Source organism: Gekko japonicus, unplaced genomic scaffold (assembly GCF_001447785.1).
Source record: "Gekko japonicus isolate JY-2015 unplaced genomic scaffold, Gekko_japonicus_V1.1 scaffold1004, whole genome shotgun sequence".
Taxonomy (NCBI): domain Eukaryota; kingdom Metazoa; phylum Chordata; class Lepidosauria; order Squamata; family Gekkonidae; genus Gekko; species Gekko japonicus.
This window is the reverse complement of record NW_015161430.1, coordinates 314,792-341,376: the sequence shown is the minus strand read 5'-3', so window position 1 is coordinate 341,376 and position 26,585 is coordinate 314,792. Positions and strand designations below refer to the sequence as shown.

Below are 26,585 nucleotides of genomic sequence, written 5' to 3'. Positions count from 1 at the left end.
CTGACAGTTTTGCCATACATTTTCTGTAACGATGGCAAAAAGAAAAACACTGGGTACAGATGTTATAGGAGCTGTGGTGGCTCAAGTGGTTAAGATGCTGAACTGCAAGCTGTGGAAGGTTGGTAGTTCAACAGTTCGAGACCCGAGTGTGCCACATGACGGAGTGAGCTCCTGTCTCTAGTTCCAGCTCCTGCCAACCTAGCAGTTCGAACGCAAGAAATTGCAAGTAGATAAATAGGTACTACTTCAGTTGGAAGGTAACAGCGTTCCGTGCGCCTTGGTGTTTAGTCATGCCGGCCACATGACCACGGAAACGTCTTCGGACAGCGCTGGCTCTTCGGCTTTGAAACGGAGATGAGCACCGCAACCCTAGAGTCGGACTCGACTGGCTTTCGAGCAAGGGAACCTTTACCTTTACTTACAGATGTTATATTTTTTCCTAGGATTTCTTTTGTCTCCAATGCCCCATCTTTTTGCCTGAATAAACATATTGACTATTAGAAAATTACTAACAGGTTCATGCTCCCTATATTTTGCCAAAGGGACAGTCTTTTAGTGAACACCTACTTATACATTAAATGACTAAGATAATGTCAGAAGTTATTTATTAATCCCGGAACTGTAGTACCATAAAACCTGACAACGGCAGATGCTTTCTCCAGTACGAACCAAGGCTCTTGAGCACGAAGGGGAAATGGGCAACTTTCACGTAAGTGTAAACACCTCTCTTCCACTGAGTCCTTCCTTCCACTTCTGTTCTGATGAGCTAACAGGCTGGCTTTCCCTGTTTGTTGCATGAATTAGAGGGATCCCGTGTTAATATTTGGGCTGAGAATAAAGGGAAACCTGGTTCCCATTTTCAGGCTATTTGGGCACCTTTAGCTGAACTGTGATTCTAATACGGAATTAAACATGGCAATCTTGTTGGCCCTCCTCCTTGGTTGTTTGTGTGTGTGTTTGTGGGTCTATGTGTGCTTATTGTATCAGCCCAGGCTAGCCTGACTTTGTCTGATCTCAGAAGCTAAGCAGGGTCAACCCTGGCTAGTATTTGGATAGGAATCCCAGGGTCATGATGCGGAGGGAGGCAGTGGCAAACCACCTCTGAACGTCTCTTGCCTTGAAAACCCTACGGGGTCGCCACAAGTCAGCTGTGACATGAAGTAGAAAAAGTGATTATCGTATCATTGAATATTTATATATACATCTTAAATGTTATTTTAATGCTTCGAATGTTTTAATCCCTGATGTTCGCTGCCTTGGGGACTCTATTTGGTTGGAAAGAGGGCATATCAGTATTTTAACGGGATAAATTTTACACGTTGGGAATGTAGACTAGCTTTTGAAAATCAGATTGTAAACGAATCATAGAATCATGGCGTTGCACAGTGCAGGGAATTCACAAATACCTCCCCCTCCACACCCGCTGTGACCACAGTGACAAAATCACACTTCTTTCAGTATCCTCAAAATGGCTTATGAAAAACGCTCTTGTGTTTAAATGCGGTTGATCGATTCAAAGTCGACTGATCTAAGCCCCCGCAAAAATTGGCAGACAGCCTGAGTAAACAGGACTTCTGCCAGAACACAGCTCCCACCATGTTGCAGGAATAGATTCATTTGGTCAAAACCACACAGGGCTGTGTGGCTATTGGTTACCATTGCCAGTGTGGCTATTGATGCAACACGGCTGCAACAGGGCTTCCTCATGGCACGTTTCCCTGTAATTTTCAGTGCCCCAGTCCCCCAAGCAGCGGCCATCCTTCCTCCCCCAAGCTTTTTCAGTTGTTTAAATTAGTAACTGAATATCGTGTGTGTGTGTGTGTGTGTGTGTGTGTGTGTGTGTGTGTGTGTGTGTGCCATCAAGTCATTTCTGACGCATGGTGACCCTATGCAGGGGTCGTTTCGTAGAAAAAGAGCTAGGGGAACTCATTAGCATAACTCATTAGCATATGCCACACCCCCTGACATCACCGGAAGTGTGTCATAAGGCCACACCCCTTGACATCACCGGAAGTGTGTCATAAGGCCACACACCCCGCCCCCAACGGTCCCGACCGCCGGCGGAGCAACTTACCCTCCCTCTTCTCCTGCCTCCTCCTGGCTGAATGAGGGCTGGAAGCGGGGCGGCCGGAAGCAGGGGGCAGGGCTTCGTCATGTGCCCCACCCCCGTACCTCACCCGGGGGAACTGCGATCCCCCGCGATCCCCCCCGAAATGACCTCTGACCCTATGAATGAATGACCTCCAAAGCATCCTGTCTAGACTCGCCAAGTCCCCCTGGGGGCGGGGAAAACCCCACCCGAGAGGCCCGTTACCCACCGCTGGTGGATTGGGCCCCGGGAGGAACCCCACCCCCAAAGCACACGACGTGCCCGTCATCAGCACGTCACCCGGAAGTGACGCAGTCGCGTCGGGTGCATTGGGGGCGGGGCCGCTGTCATCCGAGGGAAAACTCTATGGTTTTCCCTCAGATTATTGTGGCCCCGCCCCCGGCATGCCCGACGTGGTTGCATCACTTCCGGGTGATGTAATTGCGGCATGCACACGCTTTGCGCACGCACATGAACTTCCAGAGCAGCGCTGGACTCCCCCAGTATACCTACGATAAGGACTTGGCAACCCGAATCCTGTCCTTAACAGCCTTGTTCGGGTCTATCAAACTGAGGGTCCTCATGGCTTCCTTGATTGAGTCAAACTATTTCATGTTGGGTCTTCCTCTTTTTCTGTGCCTTTAATTTCTCCTAGCATTATTGTCTTTTCTAGTGGCTCCTCACAATGTGAAGTGTGATAGCCTCATTTTAGTCCTATTGATATGCCATTTTAAAAATATGTATAATGGGATCTCTGAATTATCAGTGTCATATGTTTAAAAATATCAGGACTCTGGCTTTTCCCCTTATACTTCCACAATGAAAGGAGCTAGAGTGTTTTTTAATGAAATCTGGGAATTCAGAGAACCTGCTACAAATGTTATATAAACATATAGTGATATTCAATTGCCAGTTATTTTTTTAAGGGCCCCCTGGTCGTGCAGAGAAGGAGAAGGCCACCATTAGGGACAGCATGAAGGAAAATGGCTGCCACCTGGTTGGGGGAATCCAACTTTCCAACGTGCATAACTAGGGTTGCCATCCCCCAATGGGGCAGGGGTTTTGCTGCTTTTTTGGGGGGGGGCATCCACCGTCGCTCAGCTGGCCAGCAGGGGGAGCCCCATCCCCAAACAGCCTGGCACAATGACATCACCCAGAGGTGACATCATCGTTCAGGGCACATTTTTGGGGGGACGCTCTAGCATTTGAGGAAAAACTCTATGGTAAGCATAGAGGTTTTTTTCTCAAATGCTAGAGCATCCCCCACAATGTGCCCTGTGTGATGATGTCACCTCCGGGTGACATCATCATGTCACGTGCGCGTGCCAAAGGCTCCAGGAAGAAGACTGGAGCCAGCCCCCTCTCCCTCCGGAGCACAGTTAGGACCTGGCAACCGTATGCATAACAGCTATCCAGGCTTTACTATGATCTTTGCCAAAACTTCCCAGCAAAGCAGATTTGAGGAAGATCAGAGAAAAGCTAGGAGACCCAGAAGATGCACAGATGTACCATGACAGGGAAGTGGAGGGGGGGGGACCCAAAACCCTTCCCAACAGCACTGAACCTGGGACAGAGATAACCCATGTGGAAATGTTCATAGAAAACATGCACGTTCCTTTTTATCTTTGAGAATGCAGCAAGAGAGAAGTGCTATTTTGCTGTCTGCATTTGGGTGCTAAAATATGAGGAGCCACTGCCACCCAGTTATCCTTTGTAGTGAGGGCTGGGGTCCGAATACGGTCGCCAACCTTCACGTGGGGGCCTGGAAGCCTCCCAGAATCACAACTGATCTCCAGGCAACAGAGGCCAGTTCCCCTTTACAAAAACGGCTGCTTTGCAGGGTGGACTCCACGGCATTGTCCCCTGCTGAGGTCCCTCCGTTCCCCTGACCCCGCCCTCCCCAGGCTCCATCCCCAAATCTCCAGGAATTTCTTAACCTGGAGTTGGGAACCCTAAATCAGAATGACAGAAGCTGATCATGGATTAAAGGTAAAGGTTCCCTTGCTTGAAAGCCAGTCGAATCCAACTCTAGGGTTGCGGTGCTCATCTCCGTTTCAAAGCCGAAGAGCCAGCGCTGTCCGAAGACGTTTCCGTGGTCATGTGGCCGGCATGACTAAACACCAAGGCGCACGGAACGCTGTTACCTTCCCACCGAAGTGGTACCTATTTATCTACTTGCAATTTCTTGCTTTTGAACGGCTATGTTGGCAGGAGCTGGAACTAGAGACGGGAGCTCACTCCGTCATGCGGCACACTCGGGTCTCGAACTGCTGAACTACCGACCTTCCACAGCCTGCAGTTCAGTGTCTTAACCACTTGAGCCACCGCAGCTCCGATCATAGATTAGCCCAACACAAATAACCTCTGTAGCAAATAAGGACACATTCTTTTCTCCCTGTTACATCCTAAGGATTCTGCACTTTGGCACCTTTATGGGTGGGTTGTAGCACCCAATTTGGTGCAATCGTTCAGCAGATTTATGACCTTCGAATATGTGCACAGCAAGCAAGTCTGTCAGTAAGTGCTTTACTCAGGGAAGAGGTACGGCTCTTTGTTTGGGCCACCTCCCTGCAAACCGTTTACCCTTTCAGGTTCACGATGAGTAGGTGTAGCAGATCTCCTGCCTTGCCAGAACACCTCTCTGCATTTGCCCCCTGCGCCCTTGTTCTGTGTGTGCAAACAGAGTGTCACGCAGGGCTCTTTTTGTAGAAAAAGCCCAGCAGGAACTCATTAGCATAACAGGCCACACCCAACAGCAGAAACTCATTAGCCTATTAGGCCACACCCCTGACAGCACAGCTCATTAGCCCATTAGGCTGCACCCCCATGTTACCAGAAGTGTGCTCATCCAGCCACATTCACCTTTTGCTTCTTATTCTGTTTACCTTGTTGTCAAAACCCAGGGCCTTTTTTTGTAGCAGGAACTCCTTCGCATGTTAGGCCACACACCCCTAATGTAGCCAACCCTAATGAGTTTCTGCTGTTGGGTGTGGCCTATTATGCTAATGAGTTCCTGCTGGGCGTGGCCAACTTGGGAGCCAGCCGGAACTCCGTTCCTGTGCGTTCCTGCCCCAAAATAGCCCTGAGAGTGTGTATAACAAAATGCTTTCCCCGTATTTCCATGATGTTTTGTGCTTTCATGCCAATAAAGGTTTTGTGTGTGTGTGTGAACAAAATGCCATCTCTCCATGCTCTCTCCTTCAGATGAAACCAACATAGGTAGTGTGGCACCTGGACTTTCTTTCTTTCAGCTTGGGGGAGGATGTGACACACACAAAAATAGCCTGGCACAGCTAGATTTCTGTAACAAATCAGAGTCGCCAACAACGCTCCCTCTAAGCTGTGGAGTCTTGTGAGCAAAAATTTTACTTTGTGAGCGACTGGCATTAAAGTTGTGAGCGAGCAATTTAGCTACTGCATCAATTAGTTTGCTCTGGAGTCATCCTTCCTGAGCTAAGACAAAAATGTGTGAGCCGGAGGCTAAAAAAACCGTGAGCGTGCTCACACTAACTCAGCTTAGAGGGAACACTGGCTCACCAACCTCCAGGCAGGGTTTGAAGATCTCTTGGGATTGCAACTGATCTCCAGTTGACAGAGATCTGTTCCCCTGGAGAAAATGGCTGCTTTGGAGGGTAGACTCTATGTAGGGTTGCCAGCTACCAGGTCCAGGTGGGGTTCCCCTGCTTCTGGGGGCTCCAATCTGCCCCGGCCACCTGGCTGGCGGGGGAAGCCCCGCCCCCAAACTGCAGCCACCCATGACCACCCCCTCCCTCCCCTCCTGCAGAGATTTAAAGGGCTTCAGCTGATCAGTGAGGAGCACATGGCCCACCGACCAGCTGAAGGGCCCTTTAAAACTTTTAGCAGGGAGGGAGAGGGCAGCTCCACTCGCTAAAAGACCCTTTAAATGGTCTTATTGCAAGCAGGGCATGTGTGGGGCTGATTTCCCAGCTCCGATTCACCACTAGGAATTCAGGCCCATGTGCCACCGGGCTTGGGGCGGAGCTTGGGGGCATCCCCACCCATCCCCGGAATGCCCCCCCCCAAATCCCCCCCCCAGATTGAAGAAGGACCCTGGCAACCCTAATTCTATGGCATTATACCCTGCTGAGGCCCCTCCCCTCCCCAAACCCTGCCTTTCCCAGGCTCCGCCCCCAAATCTTCAGAATTTCCTAACCTCGAGTTGGTAACCGTAGCGTGATGTGTTGTCATCAAAGCACCCACGAAAGATGCCCAGCATGAGAGCAGTGAGGATCGCTGTGCAGCAGAAGGGGAAATGCAGGCTCTGAGATATGTAGGAACTACCCCGTTTTCCCGAAAGTAAGACATCCCCCAAAAATAAGACCTACTTACAGTTTTGCCTCTCGCTGAAATATAAGGCATCCCCCCGAAAATAAGACCTCCCCGAAAATAAGGCCTCCCCCGAAGCTACCGTAACTCTGGACTCTGGGCCATAGCGGCGGGCGCCGCCGCACAACTCACTGTTGGCCGCCACGCAGCCGGAGCAGACAGGAAGTGTGAGGTCTCTTTTAATCAGAGAGCCCGCCCCGCCGCCAGGACAAGCTGCCGCCTGCTGCTCGCTCTGCCCTGACGGAGTGTACCATATTCTTCTTCATGGAAAAATAAGACATCCCCTGAAAATAAGACCTAGCGCATCTTTGGGAGCAAAAATTAATATAAGACACTGTCTTATTTTCGGGGAAACAGGGTAAGTAATCATTGGCCTCGGTCACATGGGCCAGATAACATGGGGGTGGGGAGGCGTGGCTGTTCACCCTGGAGCAAAATAAAGCGTGGCAGCCTGATCACACGGTCCCCCGAGTCTCCACGCTTAAGCTGTTAGCTGGCGATCACACGGCGATACTGGAACGTGGCAAAGAAGCGGCGTGGCAAGCGTTTTGCGTTTGTGCGCGTGCACAGTTCCGCTGAGCAGCACTGCTTTCAGTTACGTGTTTGTGCGCATGCGCTTACGAAAAACATCCGGTTTGCGACGGGACGTGGACGGGCGCTGGATGCCACAGGATACTAGCGTTCCCGCAATCAGACGCCCGCCCCTGCCCTGCGTTTTCCGGATACTAGTGCACTTTCCGAGGTACTTTTTTACTGCGCATCTTCGGCGGGACGCCACGGGTTGGCCACGGGTGTGCTACGCTTCCCAGATGTTGCGGTGTGATCGCGCCCCGAAAATCCGCCTGACATTCGTGCCTTTAGCGCAGCAAATCCTCCATCCCAATATTTACATAATGAGCTGCAAAAGTCATGTAGTCTAGCCCATTGCTGCAAGGCAGGATCCCGGGACTTTCCCAAACCAAACTATGGAATCACAATAAACCTTGCAAAAAAGATGCTTATCAGAGTTATTATTATCGGGTTATGCACAGACACTACCCCAGCTGTATTGCTGCGTGGGAGAGGGGGAAACCCAGGCTTGCAAGCCAGTCCAGGTATTTCCTTCAAACTCCAACCAGCACTCTGCTGCCCTTTGCACATGGGCTAGGCTGGGCAGAGATGTGGCATGAGTCCAGCTCATGCCAGTCACCATGTCCGGTGCTCTGAAAGAGGAGGCGTACATCCTTTGTCTTGCTGAAGACCCTCCAACCCTACAGTTATGTACTGAGCCTAAGCCTTTCCTCTGGCTGTACCTAGAACGAGCTGAGCTTGATTCTCTAGAACAATAGCTCACCTGGATCCAGGAACTAACCAATAGATAAGAAGTGTAATGTAAATAGCCTATCACTGGAGTGCGTGTGTGTTGGTTGTGGTGTTTTTTGCATGCTTATAAGCAGGGTTCCGGAGCTGCGGTGGCTCAAGTGGTTAAGACGCTGAACTGCAGGCTGTGGAAGGCCGGTAGTTCAGCAGTTCGAGACCCGGGTGCTGCTGATGGAGTGAGCTCCCATCTCTAGTTCCAGCTCCTGCCAACCTAGCAGTTCGAAAGCAAGGAATTGCAAGTAGATAAATAGGTACCACTTCGGTGGGAAGGTAACAGCGTTCCGTGCACCTTGGTGTTTAGTCATGCCGGCCAAATGACCACGGAAACGTCTTCGGACAGCGCTGGCTCTTCAGCTTTGAAATGGAGATGAGCACTGCAACCCTAGAGTCGGATTCGACTGGCTTTCGAGCAAGGGAACTTTTACCTTTACTTTAAGCAGGGTTCCAGTCCTGCTAGCTTGTCTTATAGTTTGCTGAAATCACTGCATAAACCAAAGCTGATCACTGCAATGCGGCTAGAACCCAGTATTTAACACCTACATAGAGTCTACCCTCCAAAGCTGACGTCATCCCAGAGGTGCTGACTGCAAGACAAAGTTTGCGAGAAACAGCAAAAACATTAAGAGAAAAGGAAATACCATACAGATGGTTAGCACTTGGACATTTGGCTGTTAATATAAAAAATAAAATATTCACAGCACATAATGAGACGACCGGGGAAAAACTTGTAGAGGCTGTTATGAAATTGAAAGAGGGGGAATAGTGAAGGGTAGAATATATTATGGTATTGATAGTTAGGTTATAGTGTAAATAAAAGGAAACAACTGGAAGCAAGATGTATTAGCATAAGAGTAGGCTTTATCTCTAAACATGTTTAAGCAGGATAGGAATATGGAACTGTTTATTTTGAAATTTAGGGTTTTATCGTCATAACTGGGTGTAGCAAGGAGGCGAAGAGTGTGCCCCCCCCCAAAGACCTCCGTATATAGGGAGAGAGGGGGATTCCCCTCTCGCTGTAGAGCGCCTCTCTATAGCTCCCACAATCGGAGGCAACCCTTTCAACTTTTCATTTTAGGTACAGAAGCAGGGTAATAGTACTATCCAAGTTAGAACGAACTGTAGTTTTTGAGTGGTATTATGTGTATGTATAAGTTATGGGGAACTTGGATGGGATTTATAAACGGGTAAGATAGGGGCATAGGAAAAGAAGAGGGACTAAAAGAGGGGGGGAAATTGGTTGTTTGCAATAGCAACCTCAGATGGATTGTTTTTTCTTTTGTTTCACGATTGTTAAAAATGCGAAATGAGGATATCGATAAGATGAATAATGAGTTTATGTCTGTGTTTTGACTGATATGCTCAATAAAAAATGTAAATACCAAATCTATGCACACCATCCTGAGCTCCTTGGAGAAAGGACAGGATAAAAAAATTGAATGGATAGCCCAACGTTGATCTGGTGGCTTCGGCGGAACAGTGGGAGAATGGCACGGTTCTGTATTCATGTAGTGAAATAGGGAAAGATGCGAACCCACATGGGCTCCAGGTCCATAAAGATTAACCCAAGTAGGGGAAAAGGAAACTCTTTCCAGCCATTTGAATACTTAGGTGCTGGGGAGGGGTTAGGGAAGGTTGTGTTCTCTGAGGTGCTTAAGAAAAGGAGCAGAGGATTAGACAGGAAAGACAGCATGGACTTCCCAGCCGCTGAGCTCTCTTCCTCTGCTATCTTAGCCCACCATTCGACGGCATCATGATTTCAACGCAGACCGAGACGCCAAGAAGATACATAAAGCCTGCAAAGGGATGGGTAAGACTGCTGTCAATTGTTATGTGGGATGAGACTAGGGTTCCCAACCTCCGGGTGGTGGCTGGAGATCTCCTGCTATTACAAATGCCCCCCAGGCACCAGAGACCAGTTCAGCTGGAGAGAACGGCCGCTTTGGAAAGCGGACTCTACTATGGCATTATACCCCACGGAAGTCCCTCCCCTCCCCAAGCCCCACCCTCTTCAGGCTCCGCCCCCCCAAATCCCCAGGTATTTCCCAACCCCAAAGCAGAAGAGCCAACCTGTGGGGGAAATGATATGCTTGTTTAGATGTGGGGAGGTGCAGGGGTCGTTTCATAGAAAAAGAGCTAGGGGGACTCATTAGCATAACTCATTCGCATATGCCACACCCCCTGACATCACTGGAAGTGTGTCATAAGGCCACAAACCCCCGCCCCCAACGATCCCGGCCGCCGCCGCCGGCCTTGCAGCTCCACTGCCGAGCCCCATGAGGGGCCCAGCGGTGGACCTGCAAGGCCAGCGGGAGTGCAAGGAAGCCCCGCAAAGGCCCTCTCTGGCCCCAGGCAGGCAGGGGTGGGGAGAGGCAGGGGCGATCCCCCCCCCCCGAAATGACAGGCTTTTCCTCTCCCAGTAACCTAAGGCCTTCCTTCCTGGATCGGACCAATGGCTGAGTTGTGACTCTGAACAAACCAGAAGTTTGGCTGTGACCACGGCTCCCGGCAGGCAATCCTTCCTTCCAGGAATGAAGGGATGCCCCAGAGAGGAGGGTTGCCACCCTCCAGGTGGGCCTGGAGTTCTCCAGAAATTATAACCCATCTTCAGACTACAGAGATCAGTTTCTCTGGAGAAAATGGCAGCTTCAGAAGGGAGAGTCTGTGGAATCACATATACCCACTGAGCTCCTCCCCAGACTCCACCCTTCCCTGGCTCTGGCCCTGAATCTCCAGGGGTTCCCAAAATAGAGCTGGTAAATCTACCCAGAGGCCTATAGATAGGGATGTCAGCCCCCCGGCAGTGGCAGGGGATCCCCCACCCCCACTGCTGATCAGCTGGCCGGTGAGAAAGAAATTGCAAGAAAAATGGGGCAGCAGTGTCCCAATGCACTGACACCACTTCCTGTGCACACAGGAAGTGATGTCAGTGTTAGGGCTACCAAGTCCCCCCCCCGGGGCGGGGAAACCCCCGCCCCAGAGGCCCGTTCCCCACCGCCGGCAGATCGGGCCCCGGGGGGAACCCCCCCCCGGCGTGCACGTCACCAGGAACTCTATGTTTCCCCCTTGGATGGTCGTGGCCCCGCCCCCAGTGTGCCCTGCATCATAACGTCGCTTCCTGGTGACGTGCGTGCGGTGCGCGCATAGGACGCCGGACAGGAGTCCCCCGCTCCCGACGATCTTCGACTTGGCAACCCTAGTCAGTGTGTCACCAGCGACATAACCAGCCACGTCTTCCCCACCCAAAATGACTTAAGTGGTAGAATGTTTCCCAGTTAAAAACATATGTAATTACAGTCCCAAAGACGCCTCTCTTTTTTTGCTGCCAAGTCACAGCTGATTTCTAGCAACCCCATAAGGCAGGGGTGTCAAACATAAGGCCCGGGGGCCGGATCCAGCCTGTCCAAGGCTCTTATGCAGCCCACAAGCAACTGATGCAAGGGTGAAAGTGCTGGGGGTGGGGTGGGCAGACCCACTCCATTGTGGCTTCAGCACGGCAGAACAACCTCGTCTGCAGCAGTCAAGCATCGTGGGAGCATCTGCCCAGCTGCCTCTCTAGTCTACCCAGGTGGGTTTTCCTTGGCATCCCCCTCCCAGCCCATGGGGCCTTGCAGTGAGGGTACACCGATGTGGAGCTTACCAGCTGCTGTCCTTTACACAGTTTCTATCTCCGGTACCTGGCATTATGTTTTATGGCACACATGGCCCAGCCCGACAAAGTGACATTTATGTCAGATCTGGCCCTCATAACAAAGGAGTTTGACACCTCTGCCATAAGGGTTTTCAAGGCAAGAGACATTCGGAGGTAGTTTGCCGGCGCCTCCCTCTGCATTGTGACCTTAGACTTCCTTGGTGGTCTCCCACCCAAGTACTAACCAGGGCCAACCCTGCTTAGCAGCCAGGATCTGATGAGATGGGTCTTGCTTGGGCTATCCAGGTCAGGGCTAAGAAGCTGTCTTACCAAAGGATAGACTGAAGTGAGCCATTATTCTCCTGCTGAGCTGGCAGAGATTCAGGTACACTTTCTGTTCTGAGACACGGAAATCCAGAAAGCACCATCAAAATACTTCAGGGGGAAAAATAGTGTTTCTCGTTAAATCAAGTGGGCCACATAGCTAATCACAAGCAATTGTTTTGAAGTTCTCCAGTGGGCTAATTATTTTGCAGATGAAACACAGGAAGGAAAGAGGCTGACTGGAATATTATTTATCCAAGGGCGGAATGACAGGTTGTTTTGGTCTTAGATTCTTATGCGCTGAGAGCACAAAAGCAGAGGCGCAGGAGCACCTGCAAGGGTAGATTTGTGGGCGATGGGGATGGATACTTAACTCCTTTCACATTTGCTGGATATTCCCTGCAAATGCACCCCCCACAAATACAACTGTGTGTTTGCCAACCTCCAGGTGGGGCCTGGAGATGTCCCACTTTTACAACTGATCCCCAGATAAAAGATAGCAGTTCCCCTAGAGAAAAATGGCTGCTTCGGACGGTGGACTCTATGGCACTGTACCTTGCTGAGGCCCCTCCCTCCCCAAACCCCACCCGGTCCCAAGGCTCCACCCCCAAAACCTCCAGGTATCTCCCAACCCAGAGCTGGCAAGCCTACGACAACGGTTTCCCCCCCTTAGCCAGGCCTACATCTGGTTTCAGAGTAGGTTTGTCAGTTTCAGTTTGGGAAATGCCTGGAGATTTGGGGGTGGAGCCTGGGAAGGGCGGGGTTTGGGGGTGGGAGGGACCTCTGCAGGCTATAATGTCATAGAGTCCACCCTCCAAAGCAGCTATTCTCTCAAGGTGAACTGATCTCTGTTGTCTGGAGGTCTGTTGTAATTCCAGGAGATCTCCAGAGCCAGTTTGGTGTAGTAGTGAGGAGCATGGACTCTAATCTGAGTCCCCACTCCTCCACATGCAGCTGCTGGTGTGACCTTGGGTCAGTCACAAGTTCTTTCAGAGCTGTTCTCGAAAGAGCAGTTCTCGAAAGGGCTCTCTCAGCCCCACCTACCTCACAGGGTGTCTGTTGTGGGGAGGGGAAGGGAAAGCAGATTGTAAGCCACTCTGTGACTAAGGGCGGGGACACTGCAATCGGGGACCCAGAACCGGCTCCCCCCCCCCATGTTTTAAGGAGGCCAGACTGGTGGCAACTAGGGCCAGGGCTTTTTCGGTGGCGGCTCCACTCTGGTGGAACGAGCTCCCGGAAGAGATGAGGGCCTTGTGGGACCTTTCACAGTTCCGCAGGGTCTGTAAGACGGAGCTCTTCTGCCAGGCTTTTGGAGCCGCCACCATTAACAATCACTAACACCTCCACCGCCAAAAATTAATACCTACCCTGGCGAAGCCCTGGCCCGTAGGTCCCTCAAACACAGCCCGTGCCAATTACCTGAGAGCCGCAGAAGGCCGAAGACCCAATTGGGACAATGAGGATTGCTGCTAGCACTTTACCTTGCTTGAATGTTGAGGTCGTATTTATTAATGTATGTGATTTTATTATGATTGTTTTATGTGATTTTATTGTTGTGAGTCGCCCTAAGCCTGCCTTGGCCGGGAGGGCGGGATAAAACAACAACAACAACAACAACAACAATAATAATAATAAATAAATAAATAAATAAATCTCCTCTTCTTCTCTTCCATGCCCCACCTGGAGTTTGGCAACCCGGTTTCAGCCTACTGGCTACAAGGGGGGGGGATCCAAAACTGCTGTGGGGGGGAAAGCATTTTCAAAAGAAACTCTTCAGGGAGGGGAAGTGTTTTGTACCTCCCCTTTCCACCAACTAATTTTTTCCAGTAATTCACATATCCTACTATGAGGGTAGTTAGACCAGGCTAATCGTCACCAGTTTATGTATCCAAATCGTTCTGTTACAAGAAAATAGATTGTTATACGATAAAAATAGTTCCTTATGGTTGGAATCGGTTCTTCTACCCATTCGGGAATGACTCCTTGATCCCCAAACCTATTTTTCTCTTGTGGTATATAGTTCTGCTCCAAGGCTTCAGGATGCTGGCTGGTAGAAAAGGAAAGCTATGACCAAAGGAGGCCACAAAATATAGGCGCAAACATTTCTGAACAGACATCCCAAACAACGGACTTATCAGAACTAGATGAATTTGGAAATTTAGAACCTTGTAAACAGGAGCAGAATTGGTAGGCTACGGTGGATACTTAATCCATGCCACCATCCCCCCCAATTGTAATATGGTAACCAGGGCTCATTTCATAGAAAAAGAGGTGCAGGAGTTCATTAGCATACATCTTAAGCATAACTTATTTGCATATGCCACACTCCTTGACATCACCGGAAGTGTGTAAGAAGGCAACCCCCACCGCTCAGGCTCCACTGGACTGTTTTGGATTGCTAGCTATTGGGGGGGGGGGAAACGTGCAGATCTGTCCTCGCAGAGGAGGGAGAGCTTGTACCTGAATAAAACTTAGTCTTAAATGTGCCACTGGACTGTTTTGGACTGGGGGGGGCGCCTCTGCAACTTACCTGGCTGCTTCTTGCTCTGACTGAGGGCTGCTGGGATCAGGGGGTGGGGCTTCTTGCATTGCCCGCCCCCTGGGCTCTTTATTGCCAGAGCTCCACTCCTGTGTGCTCCTGCAGGAAATGACCCCTGACAGTAACAGAACCAAATCTAAAATGCAGCATTTCATAATTGTTACTGTCTTTACTGGTCCTGTCCCACCTTTTGTCCTTTCGGAACACATGGGAATCTAATCCAGAGGGGTAGTGGTGTTGTTTGTGTATGTTAAGTGCAGTCAAGTTGCTTCCAACTTGGGGCCACCCTATGAATTAATGACCTCCGAAATCGTTAATAGCCTTGCTCAGTTCTTGCAAACTGGGGGCCGTTGACTTTACTGAGTCAACCCATCTCATGCCGGCTCTTCCTCTTTTCCTGCTGCCTTCAGCTTCTCCTAGTGTTATCTCCTTTTCCAGTGCCTCTTCTCATAACGCGACCAAAGTGCGACAGCCTCCGTTTAGTCATTTTAGCTTCTAGGGAGAGTTCAGGCTTGTTAGGTGCAGCAAAGATAAACCTCAAAGGTGCCGCTAGACTCCCGTTTATAGAAAGTAGCGAGTGATTATATGCACATACTTCTGCAATGCAGCTTTGTTTGACAGGATATCTTTGCAACCCGGATAATAAGATAAGCAGAGGTATCATTTACAGATTACGCAGCCATTTAAGGGATGCAAAAAGGCGTGGGGCTACATGGAGTTTCACTTCCTTGAAGTTCAGATAAGGGGCAGTCAACCGTATTCATCAATTGTTTGTGACTGACTGTGTTGGTTATTTGGCACCAGCAGTGGACCCGTAGGTGTCGAGGAAATAACTGGTCATCACCTTCCTCTGCAGGTAACTCTGAGTGAGGAGACGGTGTTACTTTCTCCCATTCATGTTTTGTAGGAACCGACGAAAAGGTTATCATCGAGCTCCTGTCCACGCGTTCGTCAGACCAGAGGCAACAAATGAAACAGAACTACAAAGCCATATATGGCAAGGTATATTCACTGGGACAAATGGATATTTGTGGCTGTGTTTGCCATGCGTCATAGGAGCCATTTCTGACATACACTAATGAAGAAAGGTGCCATTTCTGGCAATGAACGATATTCGATATTATTTCCAATGAAACACGGCCACCTAACTACCAGACCGGTTTCCAGTTCCTAATGCTTACAAGCTTACAAGCTTAGGTCCACCTCCCATATGTTTTATTATGATCTCTCAGTGGGCACCAGGAAAGGTGTTGGCGAGTACCGTGATGCTCATGGGCACCACGTTGGGGACCCCTGCAATAGGGTTTGGATTGCAGAAACAAAGTATAAGCAATAGTGTTTGGATTGCAGAAATCTGAAAGGCAGAAATCTCAAACAGAGTGTACTGACTTGCAGGCTCCAAGTATCAGCCAAAGCAGAGTCAGTGGCTTAGCATCTATCGTATGTGTTGCATCCACGCCTAACAGCCTCTTGGTTGGTTTTATAGCCCCACACTGAAGGGTCATGCTTGCAACCAGTAGCTCAACTGCAACTATTCATCTTCATTATCAGCAAGCAGCTGGCGTTGGGCCAGGAGGCGTGCACTTTGCCGTCTTGTCTGTAGTTCTGTTCTCAGCTTCCGTCTACAGCACTCTAAGGGTGTAGGTGATACTGGTGGGCTGGGAACAGCCAACTGAGGTTCACATGCTGAATCAGGGCTGGAGGGTCTTGGTGGCTCGGCACCAGCTGTTGGTTGTGAATCCTGACAAGCCTGCCGCTAATTTTCCTGCTGGTCAGCTTCTGTTACCTCAAGGTTGGCTTCTCCTGAGGAGTCCTCGCTATCGCTGAGCCCTGGCTGACTCATGACACAGAGCTGGAAAAAAGCTGAAACAAAGCATAAGCATTTAAATACAAAACATCAAACAATGCAGAAATGACACAATAAGAAAATACTTACAGTAACAGGCGACACCCAGTACTATAGTTCACAGTCCCTATCCCTTTACAAGAGCCTCTTTCTGAATCATTCCATCATAGTACCACCCTGTTACCTGTGTAAAAAAAGCCTGCATATGAAAGTTTATACCTTGAATAAAACTTTGTTGGTCACTGGACTCGAACTTTGCTAAGTTTTGCCACTGGACTCGAACTTTGCTAAGTTTTGCCACTGGACTCGAACTTTGCTAAGTTTTGCCACTGGACTCGAACTTTGCTAAGTTTTGCATAGTCTGTGGAAAGCCAGGAAAGTTCTCCCTTGATGGACTGGGGTGCTGAACTCTGAATACTTTACACCCATCCTCTGATTTTTGGTCTGGCTGACATAAGGCATCCTTGACTGCAGTTTGCATGTCTTTGTTATGGTCTTTTTCTCAGGATTTGGAAGAAGTTCTCAAAGGAGAGCTGAGTGGGAACTTTGAAAAGACAGCATTGGCCCTCCTGGACCGGCCATGTGAATACGATGCCAGAGAACTTCGAAAAGCAATGAAAGGAGCAGGGACTGATGAATCTGTACTAATTGAGGTCCTTTGTACACGGGTCAACCAGGTAGGGTGGCTGTATTTCTGAATCATTTGCATGCCTTTAAGAAAAACGACTGCAGAGAAGGCCACTCTTTGTCGACGAGTCTTAGGCTGGGACCAGAAACCTCATGACCGGCTGCAGGGAACCAGCTCAGAGAGCTACCTGAGGCTCTGTGTGCTCAAGAGTCAGAGCCCTCTTCAGGCAGTGAAGGGTATAGCAGATACCTAATAGTCTCTGTGGTTGGCCGGCAGCATGAAGCCTCTGAATTGGCCAGGCATAAATTCTGTTTGCTCACATTGCCGCAAATCACAGTTTGCCATTATTTCCAAACCAGTGTGTTTTCTAAAATCATGCATACGTTACTGATCACATGTGTTTATTATCTCTGTCCCAGCAAATCGTAGCCATAAAGGATGCCTACAAAAGGAGTAAGTGACATCTTTTTTTTAAAGACCCTCCGCCCTTTCATAAAAACAGCTGTGTGCCGGTGGTGGTGGAAAGGGCTATCAAGTTGCAGGCAGCCTGTGGGGTTTTGAAGGCAAGAGGCGAACAGAGGTGGTTGGCCATTGCCTTCCTCTGCAGAGTCTTCATTGGTGGGGTCCCATCCAAGTCCCAAGCCTGCTTAGCTTCCGAGATCTGACCAGAGCAGGGTATGCCCGTACCATTCCGCATACCATCTCACATTGGTGGTGGTGGAGGAAGGGGCCATCAAGTCACAACCGACTTTTAGTGACCCTGTGAAAGAGCCAGTTTGGTGTAGTGGTTAGGAGTGCGGACTCTAATCTGGGAGAACCGGGTTTGATTCCCAACTCTTCCACATGCAGCTGCAGGTGTGACCTTGGGTCAGTTACAAGTTCATTCAGAGCTGTGCTCTCACGAGGCAGTTCTCTCAGAGCTCTCTCAGCCCCACCTACCACACAGGGTGTCTGTTGTGGGGAGGGGGGGAGGAAGGAGATTGTAGGCCACTCTGAGACTCCTTCAGGTAATGAATGGCGGGGTATAAATCCAATCTCCTCCTCCTCCTCCTCTTCTTCTTCTAATCTGGGAGAACCGGGTGTGATTCCCCACTCCTCCACTTGCACCTGCTGGATGACCTTGGGCAAGCCGTAGTTCTGACAAGAGCTGTTCTTGAAAAAGAGCAGTTTCTGTCAGAGCTCTCTCAGCACCACCTACCTCACAGGGTGTCTGTTGTGGGGAGGGAAGGGGAAAGAAGTTTGTAGGCCGCTCTGAGACTCCTCTGGGTAGTGAAGGGCAGGGTATAAATCCACTCTCCACCTCCTCCTGCTTCTCCTTCTCCTTCTCCTTCTCCTTCTCCTTCTCCTTCTCCTTCTCCTTCTCCTTCTCCTTCTCCTTCTCCTTCTCCTTCTCCTTCTCCTTCTCCTTCTCCTTCTCCTTCTCCTTCTCCTTCTCCTTCTTCTTCTTCTCCTTCTTCTTCTTCTTCTTCTTCTTCTTCTTCTTCTTCTTCTTCTTCTTGCCATTGCCTGTCTCTGCATAGCAACTCTTGACTAGGTGGTCTCCCACCCAAGCGCTTATGGTGACCCTGTAAGGTTTTCAAGGCAAGAGAAGTTCAGAGGTGGTTTGCTATTGCTTGCCTCTGCATGGTACCCCTGGACTTCCTTGGCGGTCACCCATCCATGTACTACCTGGAGCTGCTTAGCTTCTGAGATATGATAAGATCGGGCAAGTCTGGGCCACCCAGGTCAGGGCCGTGCACACAAGCTCTCTCTTTTCTCCGTAGTTTTCGACAGGGATCTGGAATCTGATGTTCAAAGTGAGACGAGTGGTTGCCTAAGAAAGATCCTTTTGTCTGTGCTGAAGGTAAGAGTCTGGCTGTTGCTGTATCATGACCGAAAACCATTGGACCACACGTTAGACGGACTGAGGACTGATCTGAAAGTGGTGCCGGCAAAGCAAAAAGATTCACCAGTCTGGCTTTGTCTGTCCCAGTATCTTTTTAAAAATAGGCTGCTACCCATGCAGAGCCTGGACATGTGCATCACTGTTAGTAATGCATCGTTGTTAGTACATGCCAAATAACTTAAAATCAACTAAATATCATCCCTCCTATTTTTATCAGTAGAGAAAAGCAACAGTCCAGTAGCACCTTAAAGACTAACAAAATATGAGGCAGGATAGGAGCTTTTCCGTGAGTCACTGCTCACTTCCTCAGATATCTGAAGAAGTGAGCAGTGATTTACGAAAGCTCCTCCCCTGCCACAAATTTTGTCAGTCTTTAAGGTGCTCCTGGATTCTTGCTCTTTTCTCCTGCTACAGACAGACTAACATGGCTACCCATCTTGATCTATATCCTATTTTTATGTTTAATAACAGCCAACAAAAACTACCAGGGTAGTTTTAACTTCCATGCCAGACGATAATTTTGCAATCCTTTGTGAAGAAGGTAACATCGCCATGTCATGTATAAAAGGGGAAATCTAGGGCTGTCTGATTGAAATAAACAGGGTGCATGCATTGTGTTCTGATTTCTTAATCCTGTCCAATTGCATTGTTTATGGTATGCCTTACAGTTTTTATTGCGTCTTGAGTCTCGGTGAGAAAGTCAGATTTATTTAATTACTTTATCAACACCTGTGCAGACTATGTGCTAACTAAGCCCGTGAGCTGCCTTGCATGCCCATGAGACTCAGGGCATGGGCAATTTTTTCATGCTTTGCCAGCCAATCGCACTTATATCAGACCTGAGATAATCAAGTAACACTACTGTGCAGTCCTAAAAGCACTTTCCTGGGAGTAAGTATTAAGATATGGGTCAAAATGTCAAAAGTGGCAAGCAGTTAACTGTAAATGAGTTTGATCTGACTGTCAAACCTAGCTGTCAGGCTAGCAATCATGTAACTACAGACAGGTGCTTCTACCAGGTGTTGCTCTTTCAGGTCTTGTTAGAGATTACATCACCTTGTTAGGGATTGGCTAGAGTTCAGCATAATAGCTGTCTGCTGAGTTAGCTATGGGGAACTCAGTTCTCAGAGACTAAGGCACGGCATGCTGTTCAATGGCCTGGTAAATATCTGTATATATTCACCTTTATAAACTCTCTGTGCACCTTCATATCTGGTCAGTTTCCTGCTTCTTATTTTCATAACCCAATAGTAAGCCCCATTGAAGAGACCTGAGTAGGATTCTGAGCAGATCTGCTTAGGATGGCACTGCAAGATGGTTGAAAAGATAGGATTCTGAGAATACCGCTGTAAACTTTATGGGTGCTGCATTTTTAATATTTCCAGGGTCACAGAACGTGCAAGGACTTATAGCCTCACGGCTCCAGTGAGGAGGTGGAAGAGAGCAAAATCACCCTTCCTTTGTCAGTGCAACTCCTCTGACAGGAGATGGAGGAAAGCGGATTTTGCCCCTTTGCTGGGATTTTCCCACCATGAGCGGGAGAGTCCCTGCTGGCAGCCGCCCCTGTACCCCACTGCCACTCATTGGTACAGTGGAGGGAAAATGCTGGGGGGGGGGGACATGCAGTGCTTCTGCGTCGCAACTGTAAAACTGGAACTGACATCACCGCATCACACAATGCTTTAGGTATCACCCCAAACGCTGTGGTTTTTACCATAGCATTTTGGTGAAATCCTAGAGTGCCCTGTGACACAGTAAAATCACTTCATTTTTTCTTTTTCTTTTTTGGCCAGAAATGGTGCCGTGCGGTTCCATTCTGCATGTCTCTACCCCCTTATCCTCCTGCCCGTTGCCAGGCAAGGGCGGGTGACCCTATCCTTTCCCTCCCTCCTCACTATTCCATGCCAAAGTCAAATGAAGTCAACTTTTTCTCAGCCTGAGACGTGACTGCAAGGGGAAGAAGAAAACAAGGGAGAGCTCCTCATCATTCAGTTCCTTCCCCGACAGATCGCTGGACCCAGCCTCCTGTGTCATGTTTCATGTTGTCCAGAAAAATCTCTCTTTTCAGTTCCTTCTAGTTAACTTTTTGCAGAGTTAACTTTTTGCAGGAGAAAAAGGAAAGGGAAAGAACTGCCAATATGACAATATTCACCAGAGGGCAGTATAAAAGTGGTGAATGTCTTTGTGTGTTTTTTTGGTAAACAAATTTTTTTATTTTCATAGGAAATTCATCATTTGACATTAAAACATTTTCACTTTTTCCATTATTTATCCCATTTCCCATTTCCGCCCCCCCCCCTTCTGTGGCTTCCCGCAATGCTTCTCCCCACTTTTCATTTTAAAAACATCGTTAATTAAGTCATTTTTCGTATCGTAACTTACAATCTCAAGATAACCTCATTTTACTTAATATTGATCTAAACATATTAAATTTTGTTTCACATCCCAGTTCTTTTCCAGATAAATTTTAAAGTCATTCCATTCTCCAAAAAACTCATCATCTTCTTTGTTGTTCAATTTTTTTGTAATCTTATCCATTTGTGCCATGAACAGAACTTTTTGTATCCATTCTTCAACCTCTGGTACCTTTTCTGTCTTCCAAAATTGGGCATAAATCATTCTCGCTGTCACTATCAGGTACCAGAGTAAAGTCTTTTTAGTCGTATTGACTTCTTCCATTTTAAGTCCCAAAAGCAGAATTTCCGGTGCTTTTTTAAAAGAACATTTCAATATTTTTTGCATTTCATTGTGGACTTTTGTCCAAAAGTCTACAGCTTTCTCACAAGTCCACCACATATGATAAAATGAGCCCTCATGCCTCTTACATTTCCAGCATTTGTTTGACATATTTTGATTCATATTTGCAATTTTCTTAGGTGTCATGTACCACCTATACATCATCTTATAACAATTTTCTTTAACATTAGTACATGTCGAGATCTTAATAGAATTTTTCCACAAATATTCCCAGGTTTCCATAGCCACTTCCTTATTCATATTAATAGCCCATTTTAACATTTGTTCTTTAACAGTTTCATCTTCAGTATACCATTTTAACAACACCTTATACATTTTAGAAATATTTTTTCCTCCTCCACTCTTTTTTGTCTGATCTAAAAAGATCATAAATCTGCATATATTTCAACCATTCATAGTCATAGTCAATATCATTCTGCTTTTTCATTACCCAATCTGTTCCCTCTTTTTTAATTAGGTCTCTGTACGGCAACCAGTCTCTACCTCATTGCCTTGAGTAAGATGTCAACACCTCTACTGGTACAATCCACAATGGTCTTTCATCACTTTGGTATTTCTTATATCTCGTCCATACCATATACAAAGCTTTCCTCACCAAGTGAAGTTTTAAAAAGCTGTCCATTTTTATCTTGTCATACTATAAATATGCATGCCAACCAAATCTACAGTCATGTCCCTCTAACCCCAGCAATTTATCATCTTCAAGTTTCACCCATTTATCTATCCAGGTTAGACAGACCGCTTCATAATATAGTCTAAGATTTGGTAATTGCAATCCTCCTCTTTCTTTGGCATCACAAAGTATTTTCATTTTAATCCTTGGTTTCTTGCCTGCCCAAACAAATTTTGACAACTCTTGTTGCCACTTTGCTAATAAATCCGTTTTGTGTAAAATTGGTATTGTTTGGAACAGAAACATCAAGCGTGGTAGGACATAAAAGTGGTGAATGTCTTTGTGAAATCTCTTTTAGTATGTGAAAGAACCAAAGTATCCTGTGACATCTTGAGGGCTAGCACACTTAGGGAGGTGTGTTTCCAAAAGAGAAAAGAAAAACCTGTTTCATCAGATGCAATGCATCACTTATCGTAGTTGTTAACACAGATAGAACAAAATCTATTGTAAATGGAAGATTCTAGACAGTGCAGGTGATTTATATTTGCATTTTGTTCTCCTTAATGCTGCAAAACCAATTCCATTCCAGTTGGCATAGGAGGTCTTGAAATCCAGGCCTATTTTTGGGCAGGAACGCACAGGAACGGAGTTCCGGCTGGCTCCCAAGCTGGCCATGCCCAGCAGGAACTCATTAGCATAATAGGCCACACCCAACAGTAGAAACTCATTTGGATTGGCTACATTAGGGGTGTGTGGCCTAACATGCAAAGGAGTTCCTGCTACAAAAAAGCCCTGGGTTTGGACAACAAACAAGGTAAACAGAATAAGAAGCAAAAGGTGGGTGTGGCTGGCTGAGCATACTTCTGGTAACACGGGGGTGTGGCCTCGTATGCCAATGAGCTGTACTGTCAGGGGTGTGGCCTAATAGGCGAATGAGTTCCTGCTGTTGGGTGTGGTCTATTATGCTAATGAGTTCCTGCTGGGCTTTTTCTACAAAAAAAGCCCTGTTGAAATCTATTGAAACATTAGGCTTATCTCCCCAATCTCTATTGGATCTTGGAATAGATCAGGCAAAATCACTCACCAAACAAAGAGTGACAGATATTGAAAGACAAACGGACATTTCAAGATCTCCAGAATTCATTTCCTCAGAAAAAAATAGATACACTGCAGCCCCAGCTGCTTATCTATACTTTCTGGGGTATAACAACACCAGAAGGGCATTCACATTGGCCAGAAGTCCGACTTTGCCTTCGGCAGTGCTGGAAGGGAGGTTTAAAGCAATCCCTTACTCCTTAAGGCTCTGTTCTTGCTCCTTGGGTGAAATTGATTCTATAGAACATATATATTTTTAACTGTCCTAATTATGCAAAGGTTCGATCGGAAAGTATTAGTCCTCTGTTGGAAAATTTTCCTGGAAGATCAAATAAAATCAAGCTTGATTATCTTTTGTCAGATAGAAATCACCAGACTACTCATCAGGTGACTAAATTCTGTGTTCAGGTTTATAAGCACTGAAAATCGAAAATCCTATAGGGCGGTATGATGTTATAGTTACTTAGGATGATCTATTATGCTGTTAATTTTATCTCTTTTATCACTTTTTAAAAAATGTCTAATCAAACTGTACTGCTGGTCGCTGACTGTTGCAATAAATTGATTGGCCGATATTTGCATTTCATTGCAAAGGAAATGCAAGGGAAGTTGGCCAAGCTTTCTGGTGGGGTCTCCCAACCCCCAGAAGCAGCATTGGGGGGGGGGGGCATTCGGAGCAACAGCAGGAAGGAGGAGGATGTGGGGAAGTCATATTTCCGCAGATGGAAATGCCATCTGTGGAAATCTTAAGACGGGATCCAAGCCAAGATGTCAGGTTAGGTATGGGCCCCATTCAATGGGGAGACCAAATTCCCAGTCAGCCGTGAAGTTCTCTGGGTCAACTTGGGCTGCTCGTTCTTTCTCAGTCTAATCTTCCTCACAGAGTTTTTATTAACATAAAACGGAGGAGATGAGTGTTGGAATAAGTGACTCAACATGCCCGGACATTGCGGGGCGCCACATTGCTCTTACTGTGTATGTGTTATCTCCTTAATGGGGTGTCTCTGCTTGTCTTAACCTGAGAATGGCTCTCTGACCCTTTCTCTTACACCACTTCTCCTCATGGCTCTTCATGGAGTCAGATGCATCTATAGCTCTCTTCCGTAGAAGCAGTGTCCTCATACTTCCACGTACATGATGCTGGGTTTATTTATTTTCATTTATTTCTTTCAGCTTACTACCCCGCTCTAACCCCCTAAGAGGTCTCTGAGCGGCTACAGTTACTCATTTATCCCTAACCTATGGCCACAATTATTAGGGGTGGGGACAATCCCTACCGGCCACTTGTGATAGGGATTAGTATTCTTTAGCTTAGGCTTCTCTCCTGTCAACTGCAGCCTGAATGTGAACTGAATCTACCCGAACAAATATACGCTTTACTTTTGCAATGTACTTCTTGGGAGTTTTACTTACTTGCACGCAGTATCACGCTTCTATGACTGGACAAACTCTGCCATATTAGCCAGATATCCCAACAAGGAGAACTATCAGCGCCACCCTGAGCTCCTAAAATTGTGTTGGAGAGTACATTCTTATCCTGGCTTTCCTCTGAGGAGCTCAGAGTGACATACTTGGGTCTCCTCTCCCCACTTTTTGTCAGAAATGATTCCATTTGAGATATGAGCTGTGCCTAGACTATTGTGGGAATCTGGTTCCATTTTTCGGCCGTGTAGCTGAGGAAGAATGTTTTGAAATGTCTGGCGTACCTGGGAAGGACGTCTTTCAGCTGTAGAAGTTTCTTTGTCCTTTGGGACACCTCTGCCTCAGGGCTATTTTTGGGCAGGAACGCACAGGAACGGAGTTCCGGCTGGCTTCCGTGTTGGCCACGCCCAGCAGGAACGCATTAGCATAATAGGCCACACCTAGCAGCAGAAACTCATTAGCATATTAGGCCACACACCCCTAATGTTGTCGACGGGATCTCACAAACAAGGCAGAGCAGGGCTTTTTTTGTAGAAAAAGTCCAGCAGGAACTCATTAGCATAATAGGCCACACCTAGCAGCAGAAACTCATTAGCATATTAGGCCACACACCCCTAATGTAGCCAATCCTAATGAGTTCCTGCTGTTGGGTGTGGCCTATTATGCTAATGAGTTCCTGCTGGACTTTTTCTACAAAAAAAGCCCTGCTCTGCCTTGTTTGTGAGATCCCGTCGACACTATTTCATGAAAGGATTCAGAGGAGTCTCTTGTTGTTTATTACCACTATTGTGACCATTATCTTTGAATTATGACCACCAATCTTACTTTATTTATTGATGTAATGTTACCATGTTCCAATAGACTTGTGTCTACCGGCAACTTGTGAAATGTGTATATTTGTTGATGGTCTACCCTTGCGTTTTTGTTTCGTTATACTGCACACAAACATGGCAACACACCTGAAATTACTTCCCATTGATGTCTGACATCTGTTTGATTGGTTTTTTATCTTCTTCTTCACGCAATATCGTTTTCACCAGGCTAACAGAGAGGAAGGGCTGGAGGTCAATGCAAGCCTAGCTCAAAAAGATGCCAAGGACCTTTACGAAGTAAGCATGACCTTAGTGCAAGACGAAAGCGGAGTCGGTATGAGGAGGGCACAAAGCCGGGTTGCCAGCTCCGGGTTGGGAAATACCTGGAGGTTTAGGGATTGGAGCCTGGGGAGGGCGGGGTCTGGGGAGGGGGGGAAACATCAGCAGGGTATAATGCCAGAGGGCTCTTTTTGTAGCAGGAACTCCTTTGCATATTAGGCCACACACCCCTAATGTAGCCAATCCTCCAAGAGTTTACAGAGCTCTTCTTAAAGGAGCTACTGTAAGCTCTTGGAGGATTGGCTACATTAGGGGTGTGTCACTTAATATGCAAATGAGTACCTGCTACAAAAAGAGCCCTCAGTCTGCCCTGCGAAGCAGCCATTTCCTCCGAAGAAACTGATCTCTTGTCATCTGGAGATCAGCTGTAATTCTGAGGGATCTCCAGGCTCCACCAGGAACTTGGCAACGGAGACAGGCAGTGCGGCCGCCCAGAGGAACCCCCTGTGCCTTTAAGCAGGTTGTCAGCCCAATGGGGGAAAAAATCTCTTTTTATAGCTCTGGCTCTTTCTTGACCAGTACAGACTGAAACAACAACAAGAAGAAGTTGATTTTTTTCACCCTACACTTTCTTTTCCCCCTACATTCCAGCCAGGCCCTTGGAAACTGTCAACTGCCCCTCAGTTCCTATTAAGCAAAGTCTGAATATTTGCTATTAGGGCTGCCAAGTCCCCCCGGGGGGCGGATTTCCCCCTGCTTTAAAGGCCCGATTTCCACTGCCGCGGAATCGGGCCCCGGGGGAAACCCCACCCCCACGCGCGCGCCGCCCGGAGGTGACGTGATGACGCCAGGAATGCTGGGGGCGGGGCCACAGCCATCTGAGGGGAAAACTCTGAGGGGGAAACTCTGTGACGTGCCCGGCGTCATCATGTGCATGCGGCGCGCGCGCTGAAGATGCCGTC

At 47.9% G+C, this 26,585-nt stretch overlaps 1 protein-coding gene across 1 annotated transcript in view; it reads left to right on the top strand.

The window, feature by feature from the left end:
- The first annotated feature begins 694 nt into the window (after positions 1-694).
- Positions 695-26,585, top strand: part of ANXA13 (annexin A13) — a 36,638-nt gene continuing 10,747 nt past the window's right edge. The window contains exons 1-7 of the mRNA XM_015428961.1: positions 695-709; positions 9,527-9,602; positions 15,194-15,288; positions 16,639-16,809; positions 17,180-17,213; positions 18,524-18,603; positions 25,573-25,641. Of these exons, the coding sequence (XP_015284447.1) occupies positions 695-709; positions 9,527-9,602; positions 15,194-15,288; positions 16,639-16,809; positions 17,180-17,213; positions 18,524-18,603; positions 25,573-25,641 (540 nt within the window). The remainder of the gene's footprint in view (positions 710-9,526; positions 9,603-15,193; positions 15,289-16,638; positions 16,810-17,179; positions 17,214-18,523; positions 18,604-25,572; positions 25,642-26,585) is intronic.